Source organism: Callithrix jacchus, chromosome 22 (genome assembly GCF_049354715.1).
Source record: "Callithrix jacchus isolate 240 chromosome 22, calJac240_pri, whole genome shotgun sequence".
Taxonomy (NCBI): domain Eukaryota; kingdom Metazoa; phylum Chordata; class Mammalia; order Primates; family Cebidae; genus Callithrix; species Callithrix jacchus.
The window spans coordinates 35,608,562-35,630,305 of record NC_133523.1 but is presented as its reverse complement, the minus strand read 5'-3'; the positions used below and the strand labels follow the sequence as shown (position 1 = coordinate 35,630,305).

Below are 21,744 nucleotides of genomic sequence, written 5' to 3'. Positions count from 1 at the left end.
TAGATTAAAGACTTAAACATAAGACCTAACACCATAAAAACCCTAGAAGAAAATCTAGGCAAAACCATTCAGGACATAGGCATTGGCAAAAACTTCATGACTAAAACACCAAAAGCATGGCAACAAGAGCCAAACTATACAAATGGGACCTAATCAAACTCCACAGCTTCTCCATAGCAAAAGAAACAGTCATTAGAGTGAATTGGCAACCAACAGAATGGGAAAAAATGTTTGCAATCTACCCATCTGATAAAGGGCTAATATCCAGAATCTACAAAGAACTAAAACAGATTTACAAGAAAAAACCAAACAAGCCCATTCAAAAGTGGGCGAAGGATATGAACAGACACTTTACAAAAGAAGACATATGGCCAGGTGCAGTGGCTCACGCCTATAATCCCAGCACTTTGGAAGGCCAAGGTGGGTGGATCATGAGGTCAAGAGACCGAGACCATCCTGGCCAACATGGTGAAACCCCATCTCTACTAAAAATAAAAAAATTAACTGGGCATGGTGGCATGCACCTGTAGTCCCAGCTACTCAGGAGGTAAGGCAAGAGAATTGCTTGAACCCAGGAGATGGAGGTTGCAGTGAGCCGAGATTGCGCCATTGCACTCCAGCCTGGGTAACAAGCAAAACTCCATCTCAGAAAAAAAAAAAGAAGACATATATGAGGCCAACATATGAAAAAATGCTCATCATCACTGGTCATTAGAGAAATGCAAGTCAAAACTACACTGAGATACCATCTCATGCCAGTTAGAATGGCGATCATTAAAAAATCTGGAGACAGCAGATGCTGGAGAGGATGTAGAGAAATAGGAACAGTTTTACACCGTTGGTGGGAGTGTAAATTAGTTCAACCATTGTGGAAGACAGTGTGGTGATTCCTCAAGGACCTAGAAATAGAAATTCCATTTGACCCAGCAATCCCATTACTGGGTATATATCCAAAGGATTATAAATCATTCTATTATCAGGACACATTCACACAAATGTTCATTGAAGCACTGTTTACAATAGCAAAGACTTGGAACCAACCCAAATGCCCATCGAAGATAGACTGGACAAGGAAAATGTGACACATATACACCATGGAATACTATGCAGCCATAAAAAAGATGAGTTCATGTCCTTTGTAGGGACATGGATGACCCTGGAAACCATCATTCTCAGCAAACTGACACAAGAACAGAAAATCAAACACCACATGTTCTTACTCATAGGCGGTGTTGAACAACAAGAACACATGGACACAGGGAGGGGACCATCACACACTGGGGTCTGTCAGGGGGAACTAGGGGAGGGACAGTGGAAGGTGGGGAGCTGGGCAAGTATAACATGGGGAGAAATGCCAGAAATAGGTGATGGGGAGGAAGGCAGCAAACCACACTGCCATGTATGTACCTATGCAACAATCTTACATGTTTTTCACATGTACCCCAAAACCTAAAATGCAATAAAATATATTTTTAAAAAAACCACACTGCCTCATATGACTATAGATGGAAAATTTCTAATTAAAATACCACCAAATGGACTAGCAGTATGACAAAAATCACAGTATATCACAAGAAATGTTTAAAATTTAAGAAAGTCATAAGTACAAATCAATACATCAATAAATTTAAGTAGAAAAACATAAAATCTTTTGCCTTCCCTGGGCTAAAATGGAAGAATTGTCTTGGGCCACACATAAAATACACTAGCAATGGCTGATGAGCTAAAAAAAATTGCAAACAAATCTCCATGTTTTCAGAAAGCTTACAAATTTGTGTTGGACTGCATTCAAAGCTGCTCTGGGCCACAGACAGGTTGGACAATTGTTATACAGCAATTCAGTTGGAGGCAGCCTTTACTCTTAGATATTATGTGTTATAGTATCTACAATTTATACTCAAATACTATAGAAAAAATATGTAAATATTATGTAAAAGCAAACCAAATATGACAAGATATTAACAATTGCTTAATCTAGATAGAAAATACCAGTGTTCATTATTCTTTTAATTTTTCCAAATGGATAGTGGCTTTAGTTTCTGATTTATCATTAACTGTGGGCAGAAAAAGCAGACTAACATACTTGCTTTTTGGATTATAAAAAGAAAAAGCATTACAGCGATTCTTTGAGTCTTCAAAACCTTTACTCTCATAATCTTCACACCCATCAAATCTAGAGATTTCTTTCTCACATTAATTTTCAGAGATGAGTTCTCATTTTAGAAATGGAAGTTTACTCTATTTCACTGAATTTTATCCCCAGTTAATTATCCCAATCTAAATAAGTCATGAGAGGTAATGGATGTTTTTTACAAATTCCTTACACCCACAGGGCCTTCACTTGAATGTACTAAGTGTATCACTAATGAAAAAAATAAAGCAATATTGATTGATCAAATGCTGTGTGCCAAATACTCTTTTAAAGGTTTTTATCTTTTATTCACATTTCATCTTCACAAAAATACTATTAGGTGGTACTATTATCATCATTTTAAAAACCAAGGCACAGGGACATGTTTTGCCAAACACCATATAGGCAGAGGTGGAATTACGAGAATTATTTATATATATATCATAAAGATATGCCAAGGCTGGTCTCTCCCATGTTCATCAAATTAACAGAATCATTTTCTCTTACAATGCTATATAAAATGTGGTCCATGTGTTGGCACTGGTCCACAAATTGTTTGCTTCTGGTTTCTGCAAAAGTTATACATATTGAAGCAAGTATTTGGAAATGTTCATAGCAATCTGACAGAGTTAACTTGGTTAAACACCATAATAAAAAACTGGAGCTTTTATTTTGTATGTCTGCTTTTTTCTTTTCATTTTTCTGGCAATCTAATATTATTGCTATTTATTTATTTGGCTCACTGCACCCTCTGCCACCTAGGTTCAAGCAATTCTCCTGCCTCAGCCTCTCGAATAGTTGCAATTATAGGCACCTGCCACCACGCCCAGATAATTTGTTTATTTTAGTAGAGACTGAGTTTCACCGTGTTGTCCAGGCTGGTCTTTAACTCCTGACCTCATCTACCCACTTGGGCCTCCCAAAGTGCTGGGATTACAGGTATGAGCCACTGTGCCTGGCCCACATTTGTTTATTTAGAGACAGGATCTCACTCTGTCACCAAGCTGAAGTGCAGTGGCACAATCATGGCTCACTAAAGCCTCAAACTCCTTGGCTCAACTGATCCTTCTGCCTCAGCCTCCTGAGTAGCAAAGACTACAGGTGTGTGCCACTACACCTGGCTAATTAAAAAAAGTTTTTTTTTGTAGAGGCAGGGTCTCACTATGTTGCCCAGGCTGGTTTCAAACTCCTGTCCTTCCAAAGTGCTGGGATTACAGGTGTGAGCCGCTTCACCTGGCCCATTATTATTGCATTTTAGAGAAGCACTGTTCAAGAACAGTTTGCAGGGGAAAAAGTTCTTGATGGTTTGGGATGCAGTGCATCAGTAACAATCTTCTAAATTCTAACAGGGACTGAGTGATGCTATAGCTTCTCAACTCTTTAAATCAACATATTAAACCATTTCTAATAAATTGTGAGCATGAAGTAAAAGGGATTCCCACGTTCCCTAGCAAACAGAAAATTTCTTATAAATTCTCTGCTGTTGTAAGGGGCATTTTAAGGCCATCGTATTCTCTTTACATTATGCATTGGGCTTCCTTACTAATATGATTTCTCTGATGTAAAGTAAGTTGATCACTACGAATAAAGGCTTTTCCACATTCTTTACATTTATAGGGTTTTTCACCAGTATGAATTCTGTGATGTCGAGTAAGTTCAGAATTAACACTGAAAGCCTTCCCACATTCTTTACATTTATAGGGTTTCTCACCCGTGTGAACTATGTGATGTCGAGTAAGTTCTGCTTGAAGACGAAAGGCATTCCCACATTCTTTACAGCTGTAAGGTTTCTCACCAGTATGAAGTCTAAGATGTTGAGTAAGATGATACCGGCGACTAAAGGTCTTTCCACATTCCTTACACTCATATGGTATCTCACCAGTGTGAATTCTTTGATGTAATGTAAGTTGATAACTGCAAATAAAAGCATTCCCACATTCATTACATATGTAGGGCTTCTCACCAGTATGGCCTCTGTGATGTTGAGTAAGATGATAGTGACGACTAAACATCTTCCCACATTCCTTACATTTGTAGGGTTTCTCGCCAGTATGAATTCTGTGATGTTGCGTGAGATGAGTGCTACGAATAAAGGCCTTCCCACATTCCATACATTTATAGGGTTTTTCACCAGTATGAATTCTGTGATGCTGAGTAAGTTCTGTTTGAAATCGAAAGGCTTTCCCACATTCATTACATATATAGGGTTTCTCACCAGTATGAATTTTATAATGTTGAGTAAGATTATAGCGACGACCAAAAATCTTCCCACATTCTTTACATACAAAGGTGCTCTCGCTGGTGTGAATTTGCTGGTGTGAAATAAATTGATTGCTATGAATAAAAGCCTTCCCACATTCCTTACATTTATAGGGTTTCTCACATGTATGAATTCTGTGATGTCGGGTAAGTTCCGCCTGAAGACGAAAGGCTTTTCCACATTCATTACATATGTAGGGTTTCTCACCGGTATGAATTCTGTAGTGTTGAGTAAGATGATAGTGACTACTGAAGGTTTTCCTACATTCCTTACATTCATAAGGAATCTCACCAGTGTGAGTTCTCAGATGTAAAGTAAGTTGATAGCCACAAATAAAGGCCTTCCCACATTCCTTACATTCATAGGGTTTTTCACCAGTATGAGTTCTATGATGCCGAGTAAGTTCTGTTTGAAGACGAAAGGCTTTTCCACATTCTTTACATTCATAGGGTTTCTCACCAGTATGAATTCTATGATGTCGAGCAAGTTCTGCATGAAAACTAAAGGACTTACCACATTCTTTACATTCATAGGGTTTATCACCAGTATGAATTTTCTGATGTTGAACAAGGTACGAGCCATGACTAAAGGCTTTCCCACATTCATTACATTTATAGGGTTTGACACCAGTATGAATTTTCTGATGTTGACTAATATGTCGTTGTACCCTAAAGGTCTTCCCACAAACCTTACATTCATAAGGCCTCTCACCGGTGTGAATTCTTTGATGTTCAGTTAGCTGATAATGAAGTCTAAAGGCCTTCCCACATTCTTTACATTCATAAGGTCTCTCCCCAGCATGAATTGTCTGATGTACTCTGAGATCTCTAACCCGACTAAAGGCCTTTCCACATTCCTTACACTCATAGGGTTTCAAACCAGAATGTATCCTCTGATGTTCAGTAAGGTGGTAATGAAGTCTAAAGGCCTTCCCACATTCTTTACATTCATAGGGTTTCTCCCCAGCATGGATTGTCTGATGTACTCTAAGGTCTCCCACTCGACAAAAAGCCTTTCCACATTCCATGCATTTATAGGGTCTCTCACCAGTGTGAATTCTCAGATGTTGAATAAGGTATGACTGTTGTCTAAAGGCCTTCCTACATTCCTTACATTCATATGGTTTCTCTCTAGCATGAATTTTCGGATACAGAGGATGAGATATTTGTTTTTGGATTATCATTTGACTAATGCATTCCATCTGATGTCCCTCTTGTCTCTCAAATTCATGTTTGTACTGCAAACCATTTCTCATGGTGTCCTCATGGATGGTGTTTTTACTTTTTTCCCCTGTCTGCAATTGAGATAAATATATTTTGCAAACATTCTTTTCTGGAAGTAAATTCTTAGTGATACACTTGTACTCCAAATCTGTAAAAAAAAAACAAAAAACGGCAAACAAATGCTATAATGTTAGTTTTCTGTGTTAGGGCAGGGATAGGGGTTGTACCATAAAGATAAAGAAATAAAAGATAAACAGAAATAACACACATTAGAAATAAATGGTGTAGAGCAGGAGTCAACAAACTTTTTCTGTAAAAGACCAGACAGTGAAGGTGTTAGGCCTTGGGAGGCATATGGTCTCTGTCACAATTTCTTAGCTTTGCTATTACAGTACAAAGGTAGCCACAGATGATAATAAGTGTGGCTGTGTTATAACAACACTTGACTTATGAACACTAAAATTTGAATTTCAAAAAAGGTTTACCTGACACAAAATTTTCTTGATTTTTTTCAACCATTAAAAAATGTAAAAGCCAGTTGTAACTTAAAAGCCATGCAAAAACAGGCAGTGAGCTATGTGGCCCATGGGCTATAGTTTGCTGGCTCCTGGCTTAGAGAACTCTTAATTATTGTAATGAAATTTAAAAGGCAAAATACCTTAGAAAATGATGTGACTTTTAAGAAGGGTAAAATAGATGAATAGGAGAATAGGGTAAATCAGTGATCCTCCTATTTAGGATGAATTTGGGGGGTTTCTTACATATACTGTTCTTCAGGCACCAAACCAGACAAAATCAAAATCCATAGGAGCAAGTCCTGGATATGTGCATTTTAAATCTTTCTCATCAAATGGCTTTGATGCAGATCATTTTGAAAATCTGTACCCAATTCGTTTCCCTTTAAAGTTTCTCATTCCCCCTCGAATAAAATCCAAACATATTACCATTGATAAAAAGCCCTTTCTTATTTGTAAGACCTCTGCAAATAACCTCTGTAAATATTACAAACAACTCATCGAGAAGGCAGCTAGGTATAATAACTTAATTTCCCCAAAATACAACATAGTTATGAATATATCTCCCTGATTCCAATCTCATCCTAGTATAGCAATTAAAGATGCTCTTTCCTAGATCACTTCCCTTATGAAAGGGAAGAAAGGTATATCCAAGATTGCTCAGTCAAAAGTATAAATGAAAAAGTCATTTTTGTATTTCATCATTTTCCCATTATCTATTGTTACCTTGAACATTAGGTATCTCCAAAACTGTTTACGGTTGCCCTGTGTGTGGCCACTGTTCCTTTTCTTTGTCTCTATCCCAACTCAAATACTGAGAGATTTTATTTGGTGAACATCAGTTGTGTTTTATCATTGCTCATTCACAGATGCTTAAACTCACTGCTAGTCAATAAGTACACTGCAGGTCCTGGCTAGTAGAGTAAGGCAAGGAGAAGAACACAAGCTTCAGAAAGAAGAAAAATAAAAGCCTTTATTCTCAGATGTAGTAAGTTGAATTGTGGTCCCCAGAAAAGACATGTTCCTAACTCCCAGTGCCTATGAATGGGACCTAATTTGGAAAAAGCGTGGGCCCTAAATCCACTAACAGGTGTACTTAAAAGAGCAAGGCATAGGGAGATCAAGAGAAGGTGCCATGAAGATGGAAGCAGAGACTAAAGTGATGCATCTGCAAGCCAAGGAATGCCAAGACTGGCCAGTAACTGCTATTCTTTTCATAAACTGTTAGATTCAAATGGCTATAACTTTGTCTAGAATTTTTGCATTTGTTTTTGTAAAAAACAATTGACTTACAGATTCCTTTTCTTATAATGCCTTTGTCTGGTTTCTGTGTCAGGGTAATGCTGGACTTGAAGAATGAGTTTGAAAGTATTCCCTTATCTTAAAGTTTCTGGAAGAGTTTGTACAGTAAATACACAAATGTAAAAATCTAAAATTAAAATTTCTAGAAAGGCTGGGCATAGTGGCTCATGCCTGTAATCCCAGCACTTTGGGAAGCCAAGGTGGGTGGACCATGAGGTTCAGGAGTTTGAGACCAGCCTGGCCAATATGGTGAAACCCCATCTCTACTAAAAATACAAAAATTAGCTGGGTATGGTGGTACACACCTGTAGTTCCAGGTACTCGGGAGGCTGAGGCAGAAGAATCATTTGAACCCAGCAGGTGGAGGTTGCAGTGAGCCGAGATTGCATCAGTGCTCTCCAGCCTGGGTGACACAGCGAGACTCCATCCCCAAAAAAAAATTTCTAGAAGAAAACAAAACTTGGTACTTTTTGTATTTGGCAAAGATTTCTTAAATATGATCTGAAAGGACAGTCCATAAGAGAAAAACGTGATACACTGAACTTAATCAAATTAAGAGCTTATGCTATTCAGAAGACACTGTTAAGGGAATGAAAATACAAGCCAATAATGGGAGAAGATATTTACAAATCATACATTTGATAAAGGACTTACATCCAGAATACATAAGGGACTATCAAAACCTAATAATTAGCAAACAAACAACTCAATTAGAAAATAGGTAGAAGGCTGGGTGCAGTGGCTCATGCCTGTAATCCCAGCACTTTGAGTGGCTGAGGCTGGTGGATCTGAGGTCAGGAGTTTGAGACTAGCCTAGCCAATGTGGTGAAACCCTGTCTCTATCAAAAATACAAAAATTAGCCAGGTATGGTGGCACATGCCTGTGGTCCCAGCTACTCAGGAGGCTAAGGTGAGAGAATCGCTTGTACTCAGGAGGCTGAGGTTACAGTAAGCTGAAGTTACACCACTGCACTCTAGCCTGGGCAACAGAGCAAGACTCCATCTCAAAAAAAAAATGAAAAAAGAAAACAGGCAGACGACTAACGGACACTTCAGCAAAGAAGATATAGAGATGATAAGAATAAAAAGTTGCTCAGGATTATTAGGCATTAGGAAAATGAAAATTAAAACCACAATGTGATACCACTACTCACCTATTGTGATGACAAGAATGTGTAAGAACTGGAATTTCATAAACTTCTGCTGTGAAAGTAAAAGGATACAACCACTTTCTTTCTTTTTCTTTCTTTTTTTCTTCAGACAGAGTCTTGCTCTGTCACCCAGGCTGCTGGAATGCAGTGGCACAATCTTGGCTCACTGCAAATTCTGCATCCAGGGTTCAAGTGATTCTCCTGCCTCAGCCTCCCAAGTAGCTGGGATTACAGATACCTGACACTATGTCTCGCTAATTTTTGTATTTTTAGTAAAGATGAAGTTTCACCCTGTTGGCCACGCTTGTCTTGAACTCCTGACCTCAAGTGATCTACCTGCCTTGGCCTCCCAATGTGCTGTGATTACAGGCATGAGCCACTGCTCTTGGCTGATATAACCACTTTCAAAAACAGTGTGGCAGTGTCTTAAAAAAATAAACATATATCTTTCATATGATCTACCCATTCTACCCCAGATATTTACCCAAGATAAATAAAAGCATATGTCTGTACAAAGAACTTTATATGAATGTTTCCAGTAGTTTTATCTCTAATAGCCAAACATTGGAAATAATTCAATGTCTATCCCTATAGGTAAATGGATAAGTAAATTGTGGTACATTTATACAGTGGAATACTACTCAACAATGAAATGAACTACTAATACATAGAGCAACATGGATGAATCTCAAAATAATTTTGGTGAGTGAATGAAGCTAAATTGAAAAAAAATCACCATATTTTTAAAAAGAAAGAAAAAAAATCACCATATAATTCCATTATACAAAATTCTAGAAAATGAAAACTAAGTTATAGTGACAGACAGATGATCAGTGCTTACTTGGGCAATGGGTAGAGAAGGACATGAGGGAGGGATTTCTTTCTGAGGTGATGGATATGTTTTTTATTTTGATTGTGTAATGGTTTCACAATATACATGGCAACTTAGCAAATTTTATACTTTAAATGTGTGCAATTTATTGTATGCCAATTATATGTCAATGAAATTGTTTTAAAATGTTATAAAAATTGACACTTAAAATGAGTGCATTTTGTATTATATAAATTCTACCTCAATATATATGATTAATACACTTGTCCTATAACCCAAAAATTCCACTTCCATATATTCCCAAGAAAAATGAAAACTAAGAGAAATGAAAACACCTGAACACAAAACAATTGTACAAGAATGTTCACATCAGCTGGCATAATCTGTTTTGGGAATAAACATAGATGCTGATTTATCTTAGAACCTTTGCATTTGCAGCTTTTTCTGCTTGTAATGCTGTTCCTCAATATTCACATGGCCTGAGACCTTATTTTATGTCTCTAGTTCAAAGATCATCACCTTAAAATGGTGTTTCCTGATCTTCTCTATAAATTAGCCCTACTAACTCCCTAACACTTATCTCCTTATTCTACTTCATTTTCTTCACAACACATATCAAAACCTGATTATTATCTGTTTACTTATTTACAATATGTTTCCCTTACTAGAATATCAGTATCTCCATGACAACAGGAGTGTCTATCAGTAGTGCCTAGACTCTAGCACAGTGCCTGGCTTAGGTTAGGTAAATGGAAAATATTTGTTGAATAAAATTTGGACAATGGAGAAATGAATATAAATCTAAATGTAAAAGGAGACCTGAAACACAGGTAAAATGATCATCAATGGGGAAGAAAGCAAGCAGCCCCACTTTGAAAAGGGAGAGAAACATGAGAGAAGAGAAACAAGAAGTTTAGCAAACTGGCTAAAGTTCCTTTAGTAGTTCATGTTGAGAGAATCTGAATGCTTCCCAGGTATTAGTCCTTTCTCCACAGCCCTCGGGCCTTGGAAGAATGCTGTCCAAACAGCTCAGTGCTGTGCCTCCTCCCTGACCTCATGGGTCATAACTTGTGATAGCACCCTCCTGCCTGATTTGCTGTCACTCACCTGTGCACCAACTCCTTGTCCCTTCCCTCATTACTATCCAGGGCTCTTTCTCTTGCTCCAATAAAGTAATCACATCTGGCTTAGGAATGGTATATCCTGCTCATGACAAAAAAAATGACACATGTTGTAGAAAAAAATAAAAACAAACCCCAAACAACCATAACCTTGAATTGACAATTCAGACTTGGTCACATTTGTAGTAAACTGCAGGTGAAAATGGTACTTGATATCACAGCAAAGAAGAAAAAGGCTAGGAACATTCATGTTAACATGTACTCACAGTTACAGGACTAAAGAGACAAGGAAAGAGAGGGGAAAGGTCTGCTTTGCTGCTAAAGGCAGTATACAGAGGGGTTGTGAGCATTAACCTCTGGAACCCTATGGCCACCTACCAGCTGTGTGACCTTGAAAGTTACTTACCCTCTGTGTGTTCACTTTGATCAAATGCAAAATGGGGCTGGTATTACCAACTTCATAGGCTGTTGTGAGAGTTAAATGAATTAATATATGCAAATGCATAAAAACATGCCTAGTATATAGTATTATTTTGTTGTTGTTACTATTTTCCTAGGAGAAATATACTAAGTTTCCCAAAACATTTCCAGGTTCTTCCTCAGATATTCCTTCAACAGAAAATGTAAATTCACAGCCTTTAACTTTCAACCACACAGCAGGTTAAGGGGAGTATGTCTCCTCTAGGATGGGGTGTATTGGCTTGAATTTTACATGACTATTGTTAACTCAATCCACCATTATATAATCCACGGAGCTTCTTTTGATAGTTAAAAAAAAAAAAAAAAAAAGAGAGAATTCTGAGAGTAGCTGTTGTCTTGTAGGAGGGCCAGATATTAACACAGAGCAACTATAGGAATTCTGAGTTTATGCGTTATATGAAATCTGGTCTCTCTGGAAATCATTTAGAAAAGCAAGCAATAACAGGAAGAGTCAGAGGGAGGAGTGAATGCCACTGAGGGATGGAAAGATGAAGATGCTTAACACAGGTGCCCATTTCCACCTCAACACTGCTCAAACTATGTCTTTAGAAATAGGGGGAGTCAGTTGGCCTCTTAAAACAGAGTTCTAAAATTTGACAGTGGAGAAAGTGGATACTCCAGAAAACAGGTTGTAAACTATTTCAGCAGATACCTTACCCAGTGAGACCAGGTTGCTGTAGTTCTCGAACATCACATCCTTGTACAAGTCCCTCTGCGCAGGGTCCAGGCACTCCCACTCCTCTTGGGAGAGGTCTATGGACACATCCCTGAATGCCAAGGATACCTGAGATGACATATTAAAAAATTTTTAAATGTATTTTCAAGGTGGAAAACTGTTTTGCAGGAAAGAAGCAGCATAGTAAGCAAATACACTGGGGCTCAAGCCTGCAACATGGATAAAAGAATAAGGAAATTCATATTTCTGAAATAAAGTGTTTATATGCTTTTAAAGACTACTGTTGATGCAAATTAAGTGAAATAGCATAAATAAGCACACTGCCCACTATGTGGCTGCATTTTAAGTTCTGAATAATGCAAGTTCCATAATCCTCTCTTCCCTTCAAAAAATTTTTCAAAAAAGAATTCTTTTACCAGGCCGGGCGCGGTGGCTCACGCCTATAATCCCAGCACTTTGGGAGACCGAGGCGGGTGGATCACGAGGTCAAGAGATCAAGACCATCCTGGTCAACCCCATCTCTACTAAAAATACAAAAATTAGCTGGGCATGGTGGTGCGTGCCTGTAGTCCCAGCTAATCGGGAGGCTGAGGCAGAATTGCTTGAACCCAAAAGGCGGAGGTTGCCGTGAGCCAAGATCGTGCCATTGCACTCCAGTCTGGGTAAGAACAGTAAAACTCTGTCTCAAAAAAAAAAAAAAGAATTCTTTTACCAAAAAGTGCTCTAAAATCTCTCTTAGAAAACAGGAGTTGACTGACATTATGTAATTTCACTGGAACTCAGGTTTATCATGATGCAAAATAACCTCAAAGCAAAGTCTTCAGTTAGTATATTTATTGGCTGGCTAATAATATCATCCAACTTGCGGATTCTGCAGACTAATTCTTCTTTTATTCTTAGGCATTTATTTAGGGTGGCCAAAGTGTTTAAGGTTTTTCCCAATCCTATTTCCACCATCGTTGAGGATCAGAGCCTATGTCCAGCCATCAATAGGGATTGGAGGATCTTCCTACCTGCCACTCCGGCCATACTTCAGGAACACTTACCTCGTTCCTAAGCCAGAGGATGCTGACGGATCCACAATGACACTGATGTCACTGGAGACCAGTATAACCGCCTCAACCACAAAATTGACTTTTGTTTTCTTATTCATCCTTGGAGATTCCCCTGGTTAGATCCCTGAAAATACAATATGCAGGCCCCAATTATACTCCAACCTAGTCCTCTCAGCTGCTTAATGCCTGAGATCTCACCTCTGCCTCTGAGGCTGACATGGAAGACAATGTTTGAGTCACTGCAGAAGACAAAACACTGAACACTAAATCCCATCCATCAACCCACAAAATTCAGGTCTGGGCACTCTAATGGAACCACTACCTGTGTGCCATACAACCATGACTCCTGGCTGGCATGGTGGCTCACACCTGTAATCCCAGCACTTTGGGAGGCTGAGGAGGGCAGATAATGTGAGATCAGGAGTTTGAGACCAGCCTGGCCAACATAGTGACACCCTGTCTATACTAAAAATACAAAAATTAGCCAGGCATGGTGGGCTACAGGTGGACACCTGTAATCCCAGCTACTCAGGAGACTGAGGCAGGAGAATCACTTAAACCTGGGAGGCGGAGGTTGCAGTAAGCTGAGATGGTACCACTACACTCCAGCCTGGATAACAGAGTGAGGCTCTGTTTCAAAAAAAAAAAAAAAGGACAATGACTTGAGAGAAACTCAAATATTTCCTTGAGGGACTTCATATTTCACTGCTCCACCAATGTTCCTGAGAGAAGACTGGGCACATAGATAAATGGGCGATAGGTGAGCATTGCTAAGAAAAGATAGGAGCAAATGAGAAAGACACTAGACTACGTGGCACTATCCTTCACTGTGATCAGAGTAACTAGAGAGCAGATTCCACAACAGGGTTGTCTTAGGAAGGATGTCTCAAAATAACTAGACTTCAATGATCAATGAATTTAAAAACACAATATTTCAAGGAAGAAAAACATAAACTTACATGGGCCATGGTTTTAGCACCACAAGAACTTGTCAGTTCTCCTTGGGCTTCCTCCACGGAGAAGCACAGAATCCAGAGAAGCTGGGGCTAGGGGAAGAACAAGTGACTCTGAGGCCAGATGTGTCTCTGAAGTCCTAAAATGACTGAAGTTAATAAGATCCTGTTTTTGCATAATTTCTACTTCCAATCCCACCATTCTGCACATATAAACAGGAGAAGAAAGCCAAACCCTCCCTATGCTATGAGAAACCACTTGTGCAAGTGTAGATACAGAGTAGAGGCCTCCTGCACAAAGCCAGATCAGGAGCTCCAGCAGAAGGGTCTCTGGCTTACTTCAACTTCTGATGCTGCTGATGAGTAGCTGAAACTGAATTGTTAGGTCCTGCCTTGAGCAGATCCTCTTCCATCCATGCCCACCTTAGGGCTGAGAAGGGGCCACCCATCCAAATCCAAATATCATTCACGGCTTGGCTATATTCCTGGACTCCACAGACAGGAAGGCAGAAAACAGTGGGCAGCCCTTCACACTGCAAAACTACATTTGCCCAGTGGAGCCCTTCCCAGCTAGAACCACAGCCCCCAGAATCCTCTGTTCCCAACCAATTTCCTAACTGATTTTCCAACCAGGAACAGCTATACTGCTTTCCTGCATGAAGTCACTGACCACCCCAATATCTAAATATCAAGGCTGGAGTAGTGTGAATTCATGCTCACGGCTGCCAGGTGACAACAACAAAAATAGCTATTTTTAGGATCTTCTGCATGATGGGTCCTTTATCATATTAACATTTAACCATGCAATGCATTTATCTCCTTTCTTTTTTTTTTTTTTTTTGTTTTTTTTGAGACAGAGTTTCGCTCTTATTACCCAGGCTGGAGTGCAATGGTGTGATCTTGGCTCACCGCAACCTCCGCCTCCTAGGTTCAAGCGATTCTCCTACCTCAGCCTCCCGAGTAGCTGGGACTACAGGCACGCACCACCATGCCCAGCTAAGTTTTGTATTTTTAGTAGAGACGGGGTTTCACCATGTTGACCAGGATGGTCTCGATCTCTTGACCTAGTGATCCACCCGCCTCGGCCTCCCAAAGTGCTGGGATTATAGGTGTAAGCCACTGCACCTGGCCACATTTATCTCCTTTCAACAGAAGAGGTAATGAAGGCTCAAAGTAAAGTACCTTGCCCAAATTCACAGAAAGATGCGGAGCTGTAGTTTGAATCCATGTTTCTCTAAATATAAAGCCAATTCTCTCTCTCTCTCTTTTTTTTTTCTGGAGACAGGGTCTTGCTCTCTCAACTCTAGCTTTTCCTCTGAAGCCCAGAATTTTTTCAAATGAAATTTAAGCATGGGTAATTCACTAAAAATAGCAACATATCATCCACAGAAGTTATCAAATTTCAATACAATTGAGATCCTAATCAAGGAAGTACCAGTTGACAGTTATTAGAATGGCAGATTTAAAAGACTAATGATATGCCAGATGAGCAACATCACAGGGAAATATATACTGTGTAAATGCTAAAGATTTGTAGGACCTTAAAACATGGTAGGTAGAAGGATGTGAGGGACTTTTACCATCCAACCCAGAAGTAGAGCCTACTTCTGGGGCCCTAAGCAAACCAAATGACTGTAAATTTGTATTATACGATATATGCAGGTTAGGCCAGGAGCGGTGGCTCACACCTGTAATCCTAGCACTTTGGGAGGCCTAGGCGGGCAGATCATTTGAGGTTAGGAGTTTGAAACCAGCCTGGATAACATGGTGAATCCCTGTCTTTACTAAAAATACAAAAAAATTAGCCGGGCATGATGGTACATGCCTGTAATCCCAGCTACTTAGGAGGCTAAGGCAGGAGAATTGCTTGATCCTGGGAGGCAGAGGTTGCAGTGAGCTGAGATCGCACCACTGCACTCCAGCCTGGGCGACAGGCTGCTAAAAATGCAAAAATTTGCTGGGCATGGTGGCAGAGGCCTATGGTCCCAGCTACTCAGGAAGCTGAGGCAGAATCGCTCAAACCTGGGAGGCAGAGGCTGCAGTGAGCTGAGATCTCGCCACTGCACTCCAGCCTTGGTGAACTCTGTCACACACACACACACAAAAGTTCAGTTTCTCAGTCAACTTAGCCATATTTCAGGTGCTCATTAGCTACACGTGGCAAACAGCTACCATACTGGAGAACACAGAACATATTCATCAACATGGAAAGTTCTATTGGACAGCACTGAACGTCTCCTTCCTATGAACTCCTAAGGCCTGTAACCTGAATTTTTTTACTGTTTTTTGTTATCTTCTACCTTATACTTATTCAGTCTATTCTGATTTCATACTCTCTGCTGTAGGGTAGCACCTATGTGTTTTCAGTTCTTGTACTTCTCTAATTACTAACACAAGATTCAGTCTACTATGAGTCCTTATGTCTGATATTTGACTAAAATTCCATTTTTAGGTATTTTTTCTTGGAAGTGGCTATTAAAGCATATTAAGACATATACATATTAATCATATAACAGATTAAAATAATCAAATATTAAAAATATTAATAGCTACAGTAGTCAACAGATTAAATAAACTATGATCTGTTATGATGGCACACCAAGGCCTTACTAATTATATTGGTCCCTATTTATTTTTGGAGAAAGACATCAATGATGAGTTACTGATTGATACTGGCAAATTAAAGGAGCATGTGCCATTATGGGGAGGGTTATAATATTGTCATTAAAAACCCAGACTCTGTTGTCAGATTTTCAGAATGTGAATCTTAGTCTGACAGCTACATACGTTTCAGTTAGTGTGTTGGTAAATTAGGGACAAGAACAGCACCTATCTCATAGGGTTGTCATGAAGATTGAGATAATACATATATCCCACTTAATAATACAAAATTACTTAATAACAATTAGCCAGTATTATTAAAATAGAGGACATTATGTCCTTTATTCCATTGCTATTAAATAAAATCATTTTATATTATTTCACTTATTTCAAGTAAAGTTTGAGTCTCATGCCCATTTTTTAATAATGATATTTCAAGTATTTTAGAGCTGAGCCATGAAGATGCAATTATTTTAAGTTAACAACATTAGTAAAACAGACTCCAAGAAAAATAATCAATAAATCTCTTGGCTTGGTGTGGTGACTCACGCCTGTAATACCAGGCCTTTAGGAGGCTGAGATGGGTGGATCACCTGAGGTCAGAAGTTTGAGACCAGCCTGGCCAACATGGTAAAACACCGTCTCTACTAAAAACACAAAAATTAGCCAGGGGTGGTGACATGCACCTGTGATCCCTGCTACTGGGGAGGCAGGACAATCGCTTGAACCCAGGAGGCAGAGGTTGCAGCGAGCTGAGATTGTACCACTGCACTCCAGCCTGGGCAATAGAGTGAGACTCTGTCTCAAAAACAAAACAAAACAGAAAAATCTCCTCTCGTTCTTACAACTACCAAAGAGGAGACATCATTCTTCAACATAAAACTAGCTAAAAGGATCTAATTAAGGTAGGGGTCTCCAACCCCCTGGGTCACTGACTGATACTGGACCCTAGCCTGTTAGGAACTGGGTTACACAGCAGAAGGTGAGCAGCAGGCCAGCAAGGGAAGCTTCATCTGTATTTACTGCTACTCCCCATTGCTCACATTAACCACTTGATCTCTGCCTCCTGTCAGATCAGCTGCAGCATTATGAACTGAACATGTGAGGGAATCTTGATCTCTGCTTCCTGTCAGATCAGCTGCAGCATTATGAACTGAACATGTGGGGGATCTAGGTTGCATTCTCCTTATGAGAATCTAATGCCTGATGATCTGTCATTGTCTCCCATCACCCCTATATGGGACCATATAGTTGCAGGAAAACAAGCTCAGGGCTCCCACTGATTCCACATTATGGTGAGTTGTATAATGATTTAATTATATGTTACAATGTAATAATAAGAATAAAGGGCACAATAAACGTAATGTGGTTGAATCATCCTGAAACCATCTCCCTCTCCCTATCTGTGAAAAAACTGTCCTCTATAAAACCAGTCCCTGGTGCCAAAAACGTTGGGGACTGCTGTAAAAAGGCATTACATAGATAACTTTAATATGAGGTTCAATCTTGTTCTCCTCTTCTATATGTAAACATTTATATGAATATTTATAGCTGTTACTATCTTATTCTGTTTTTTACTGTTATAAATCTGTCCTATAAAATGTTATTTGCATAATGGAATACTGAAAAAAACCTAGCCAAGATAAGAGTGTTGCTATGTCCTGTAAAAGCAACCTTAAAAATCTAAAAAAAAGTATAATCCTGAGGAACTGTCTTGTTTGATAAATTGTATAATATTAATTATCCTTAATTGATTTATATAACCCTAAAAGTTGTAAATATCTCAAAGGTTAATCAAACTTAGCAGGGTTAATTGGTGTTTCCCGCTTCTCCCTACTGCACAGAGATATAAGAAAGATGGCCAGACGAGGTGGCTGATGCCTGTAATCCCAGCACTTTAGGAGGCCAAGGCAGGCAGACCACAAAGTCAGAATTCAAGACCAGCCTGGCCAACATGGTGAAACCCCATCTTTACTAAAAATACAAAAATCAGCCAGGTATGGTAGCATGTGCCTATAATCCCAGCAACTCGGGAGGCTGAGGCAGGAGAATCGCTTGAACCAGAAGGTGCGGGCTGCAGTGAGCCAAGATCGCACCACGGCACTCCAGCCTGGATGAAAGAGCAAAACTTCATCTCAAAAAAAAAAAAAAAAAGCTATGGTTAGGGAGAATCACTTTTTCTAACTAGGAAGGGGAGAGTCTTTGTGTCCTTTGGAAGATCAGTTAGTGCAATTTCTATTCTGCAGGAAGAAAAATGCATGTGCAGGTGTGTGCACGTGCACGCACACACATGACACACACACACACAAGTGTACTGAAAAATCTTGCTAAAATATAGTTTCCCAAAGTAATAATAGTGATGCTGGAGCTATTTTAACTTTCTTCTTTCTAAGTCCCTTATGTAATATAACTGAGTAATTGAATAATTTATAAAAACTGAGCATTAATTCTATAATCAGAAGTATACAATAAATCTATGTCCAATTATAAAATAAAATATTTTAATATATCAGAACCAAATTGGCTTGACATGTATGGAAACAGAAAGAAAACAGTGTGACCATTATAAATAAATGCCTACCAGTTCTTGAACATTCTTCTTCAATTCAACAAGACCTTTTCACTATTAAGATTTTTCTTTGAATACACAAGCCAGGTGAATGGCACCTGTAGCCTGAAGAAGAAAATTTGTGCAAAGCAGACAAAAGAGTGTTTGGTTCTCCTCCACTTCTCCAGCAAATAATCAATTGAAATGTCAATTCACATATAATCCCTTGTCAAATGTCTTTAAATCCTAAATTAGTGAGATTCATATAAAATTTAAAACTTGCAGTTGGATGTGGTGGCTCACGCCTGTAATCCCAAGACTTTGGAAGGTCAAGGCAAGTGGATCACCAGAGGTCAGGAGTTCGAGACCAGCCTGACCAATATAGTGAAACCCTGTCTCTACTAAAAATACAAAAATTAGCCAGGCATGGTGGCGGGTGCCTGTAATCCCTGCTACTTGGGAGGCTGAGGCAGTAGAATCATTTGGACCCAGGAGGCAGAGGCTGCAGTGAGCCAAGTTCACGCCATTGCACTCCAGTCTAGGCAACAGAGCAAGACTCCGTCTTGGGGGAAAAAAAAGTTGCCTATTATTCTTCATCACTATGACTATTACTTTCTCATGTGTACTTTTTTTTCCTCAGATGTACTTTTTATTCTTACAACTAACTCTGTATAAACATAAATCTCAACTCATGGATTTCTTGGAAAAAATCCCTGTTCATGTTCACACAGATTTCTATGCTTGGACTTCCAATCACATTCCCACTCCTAAAAGCATTAAAAACAGATGACCATTATCACTTGCTTATGGATACCAGTCAGGTCATCTCTATTCCTGTCATACTTTAAAACCGAGGTCTTTGGAGAAGATTGGAGAAGATGAATGATATGATCCTACCTAAACATTAATCTCAATAAAACAAAGTTTAAACTTTAGACTCCAACGTATGCATTTATCTAACATTATGGAAAGTGAGTGTAGAGTAATGATGTGAAAAACAAGAAGTTCATTCAGAGGCCCGTGTAGAATCCACCTGCATGGTCCATTGTTCACTGGAAAGGAAGGTCTGGGATAGGTCACTGGACAATTCGGGAAAAGCAGAGCAGGCCGGGCATGGTGGCTCACGTCTGTAATGCCAACACCTTGGGAGGCTGAGGCGGGTGGATCACAAGGTCAAGAGATAGAGACTATCCTAGCCAACATGGCAAAACTTTGTCTCTACTAAAAACACACAAAACAATTAGCTGGGTGTGGTGGCGCATGCCTGTAGTCCCAGCTACTCAGGAGGCTGAGGCAAGAGAATTGCTTGAATCCAGTAGGCGGAGGTTGGCAGATCGCCTCACCGCACTCCAGCCTGGGTGACAGAGCAAGACTCCATCTCAAAAGAAAAAAGGAAAAGTAAAGCAAGGTTTCCATGTCCTAAAAACAAAAACATCTTATGTGTTTATTTAAATATTTATTTAAAGATTTGGACCAGAGCCGGGCGCGGTGGCTCATGCCTGTAATCCCAGCACTTTGGGAGGCCGAGGCGGGTGGATCACGAGGTCAAGAAATTGAGACCATCCTGGTCAACATGGTGAAACCACGTCTCTACTAAAAATACAAAAAATTAGCTGGGCATGGTGGCGCGTGCCTGTAGTCCCAGCTACTTGGGAGGCTGAGGCAGGAGAATTGCTTGAACCCAGGAGGCGGAGGTTGTGGTGAGCCGAGATCGCGCCATTGCACTCCAGCCTGGGTAACAAGAGCGAAACTCTCCCTCAAAATAAATAAATAAATAAAATAAAGATTTTGACCAGAGAGTTGCAATTTATGTGCCTTTTTTATATTGAATCAATGAATTTTTTCAAAGGGACAAATGCAAATGAAAGCCACAGAAAGTACCAAGGGATGTGATTTCTGTGACTATGAGCAATGAGGAGACAGGCTCTAGGGTAGATTGTGGCTGTGTTTGACATACTGTCGTACCATGCTGTGTGACCGGGTGCAGGCAAGGCTGTGTGAAGATGAGAATGTGTGATTTGGAACGTGTGATTTGCATTTTATGAACAAAGAGGAAACATGAACTTACCTGGATCTGAACTTTTAGACCTGCTACAACAATTGCTCCCTTCTTTTCAGGATCATTCTTTTGGTGAATGGCAGGATGGGGGGAAGAAAAAAATCATGATTTTTTTTTAGCAGCCCTTTTTTAGATCACAGACCGACCCAGAATATCTCCCTCTAGCGCCACATCTGCGCCGCCCTGACGCACCTGACAGCTGTGTGAGTGAAGCTGGAATCTGTCTCTGAACTCACAGCAGGGTATGCGAATGCGGTGGTTCTGAAAAAAGCAGCTGTCCACACAGCGCCTTCAAAGGACACCCTTCCATCCTGTCTCCCAGGGGCACTTCTAACTCAAAAGTCCAATTGCCAACCCAGGTCTGTACCTTCTTGCTGAGAACCTTCACCCCAGAGCTCAGTATGTGACTTCCCCCTTGGGGACACTGCGCTGTGCAGACACCCGGGGCCGTGAGGCGGGCAGAGGGTCAGTGACACACACCAGAAAGCCAGGCACCTGTCTCAGCCTCACATCCGCACCCACACCTGCCCAACCCGGTCCTGACAGGCACTCCGTCGCGCGCGCGGCACACATACAGACACTTTGTCACACAATCCCCCTTCTCCGCTCCCCACGCTCACACAGGCCTGAGGCTTGCTCCGGGCACGGCACGTCAGGTCTGGGCCCTAGAGCGCCTCATTTTGGGCGGCAGTTTCATCCCCAATCCTACTCCTAGGAGTCCCGTTCCTCCTCACCTAGCTCCGACTTCTTGTCTGTGAAGAACGCACCCAGGCGGCTGAACCGTTAGTAAAGCAACGGAAACTGCCTTCGGGGTCCAGGCAACACTACCCAAGGGGT

At 40.2% G+C, this 21,744-nt stretch overlaps 1 protein-coding gene across 1 annotated transcript; it reads right to left on the bottom strand.

The window, feature by feature from the left end:
• Window positions 1-1,500: 1,500 nt before the first annotated feature.
• Window positions 1,501-21,733, bottom strand: ZNF546 (zinc finger protein 546). The gene is given in 8 exon segments (XM_054249888.2): window positions 1,501-5,762; window positions 10,522-10,617; window positions 11,673-11,799; window positions 13,706-13,761; window positions 13,764-13,792; window positions 18,882-18,974; window positions 20,917-20,973; window positions 21,642-21,733. Coding segments are annotated over 6 exon segments (2,436 nt in total). The 5' UTR covers window positions 18,896-18,974; window positions 20,917-20,973; window positions 21,642-21,733; the 3' UTR covers window positions 1,501-3,648.
• Window positions 21,734-21,744: the final 11 nt, after the last annotated feature.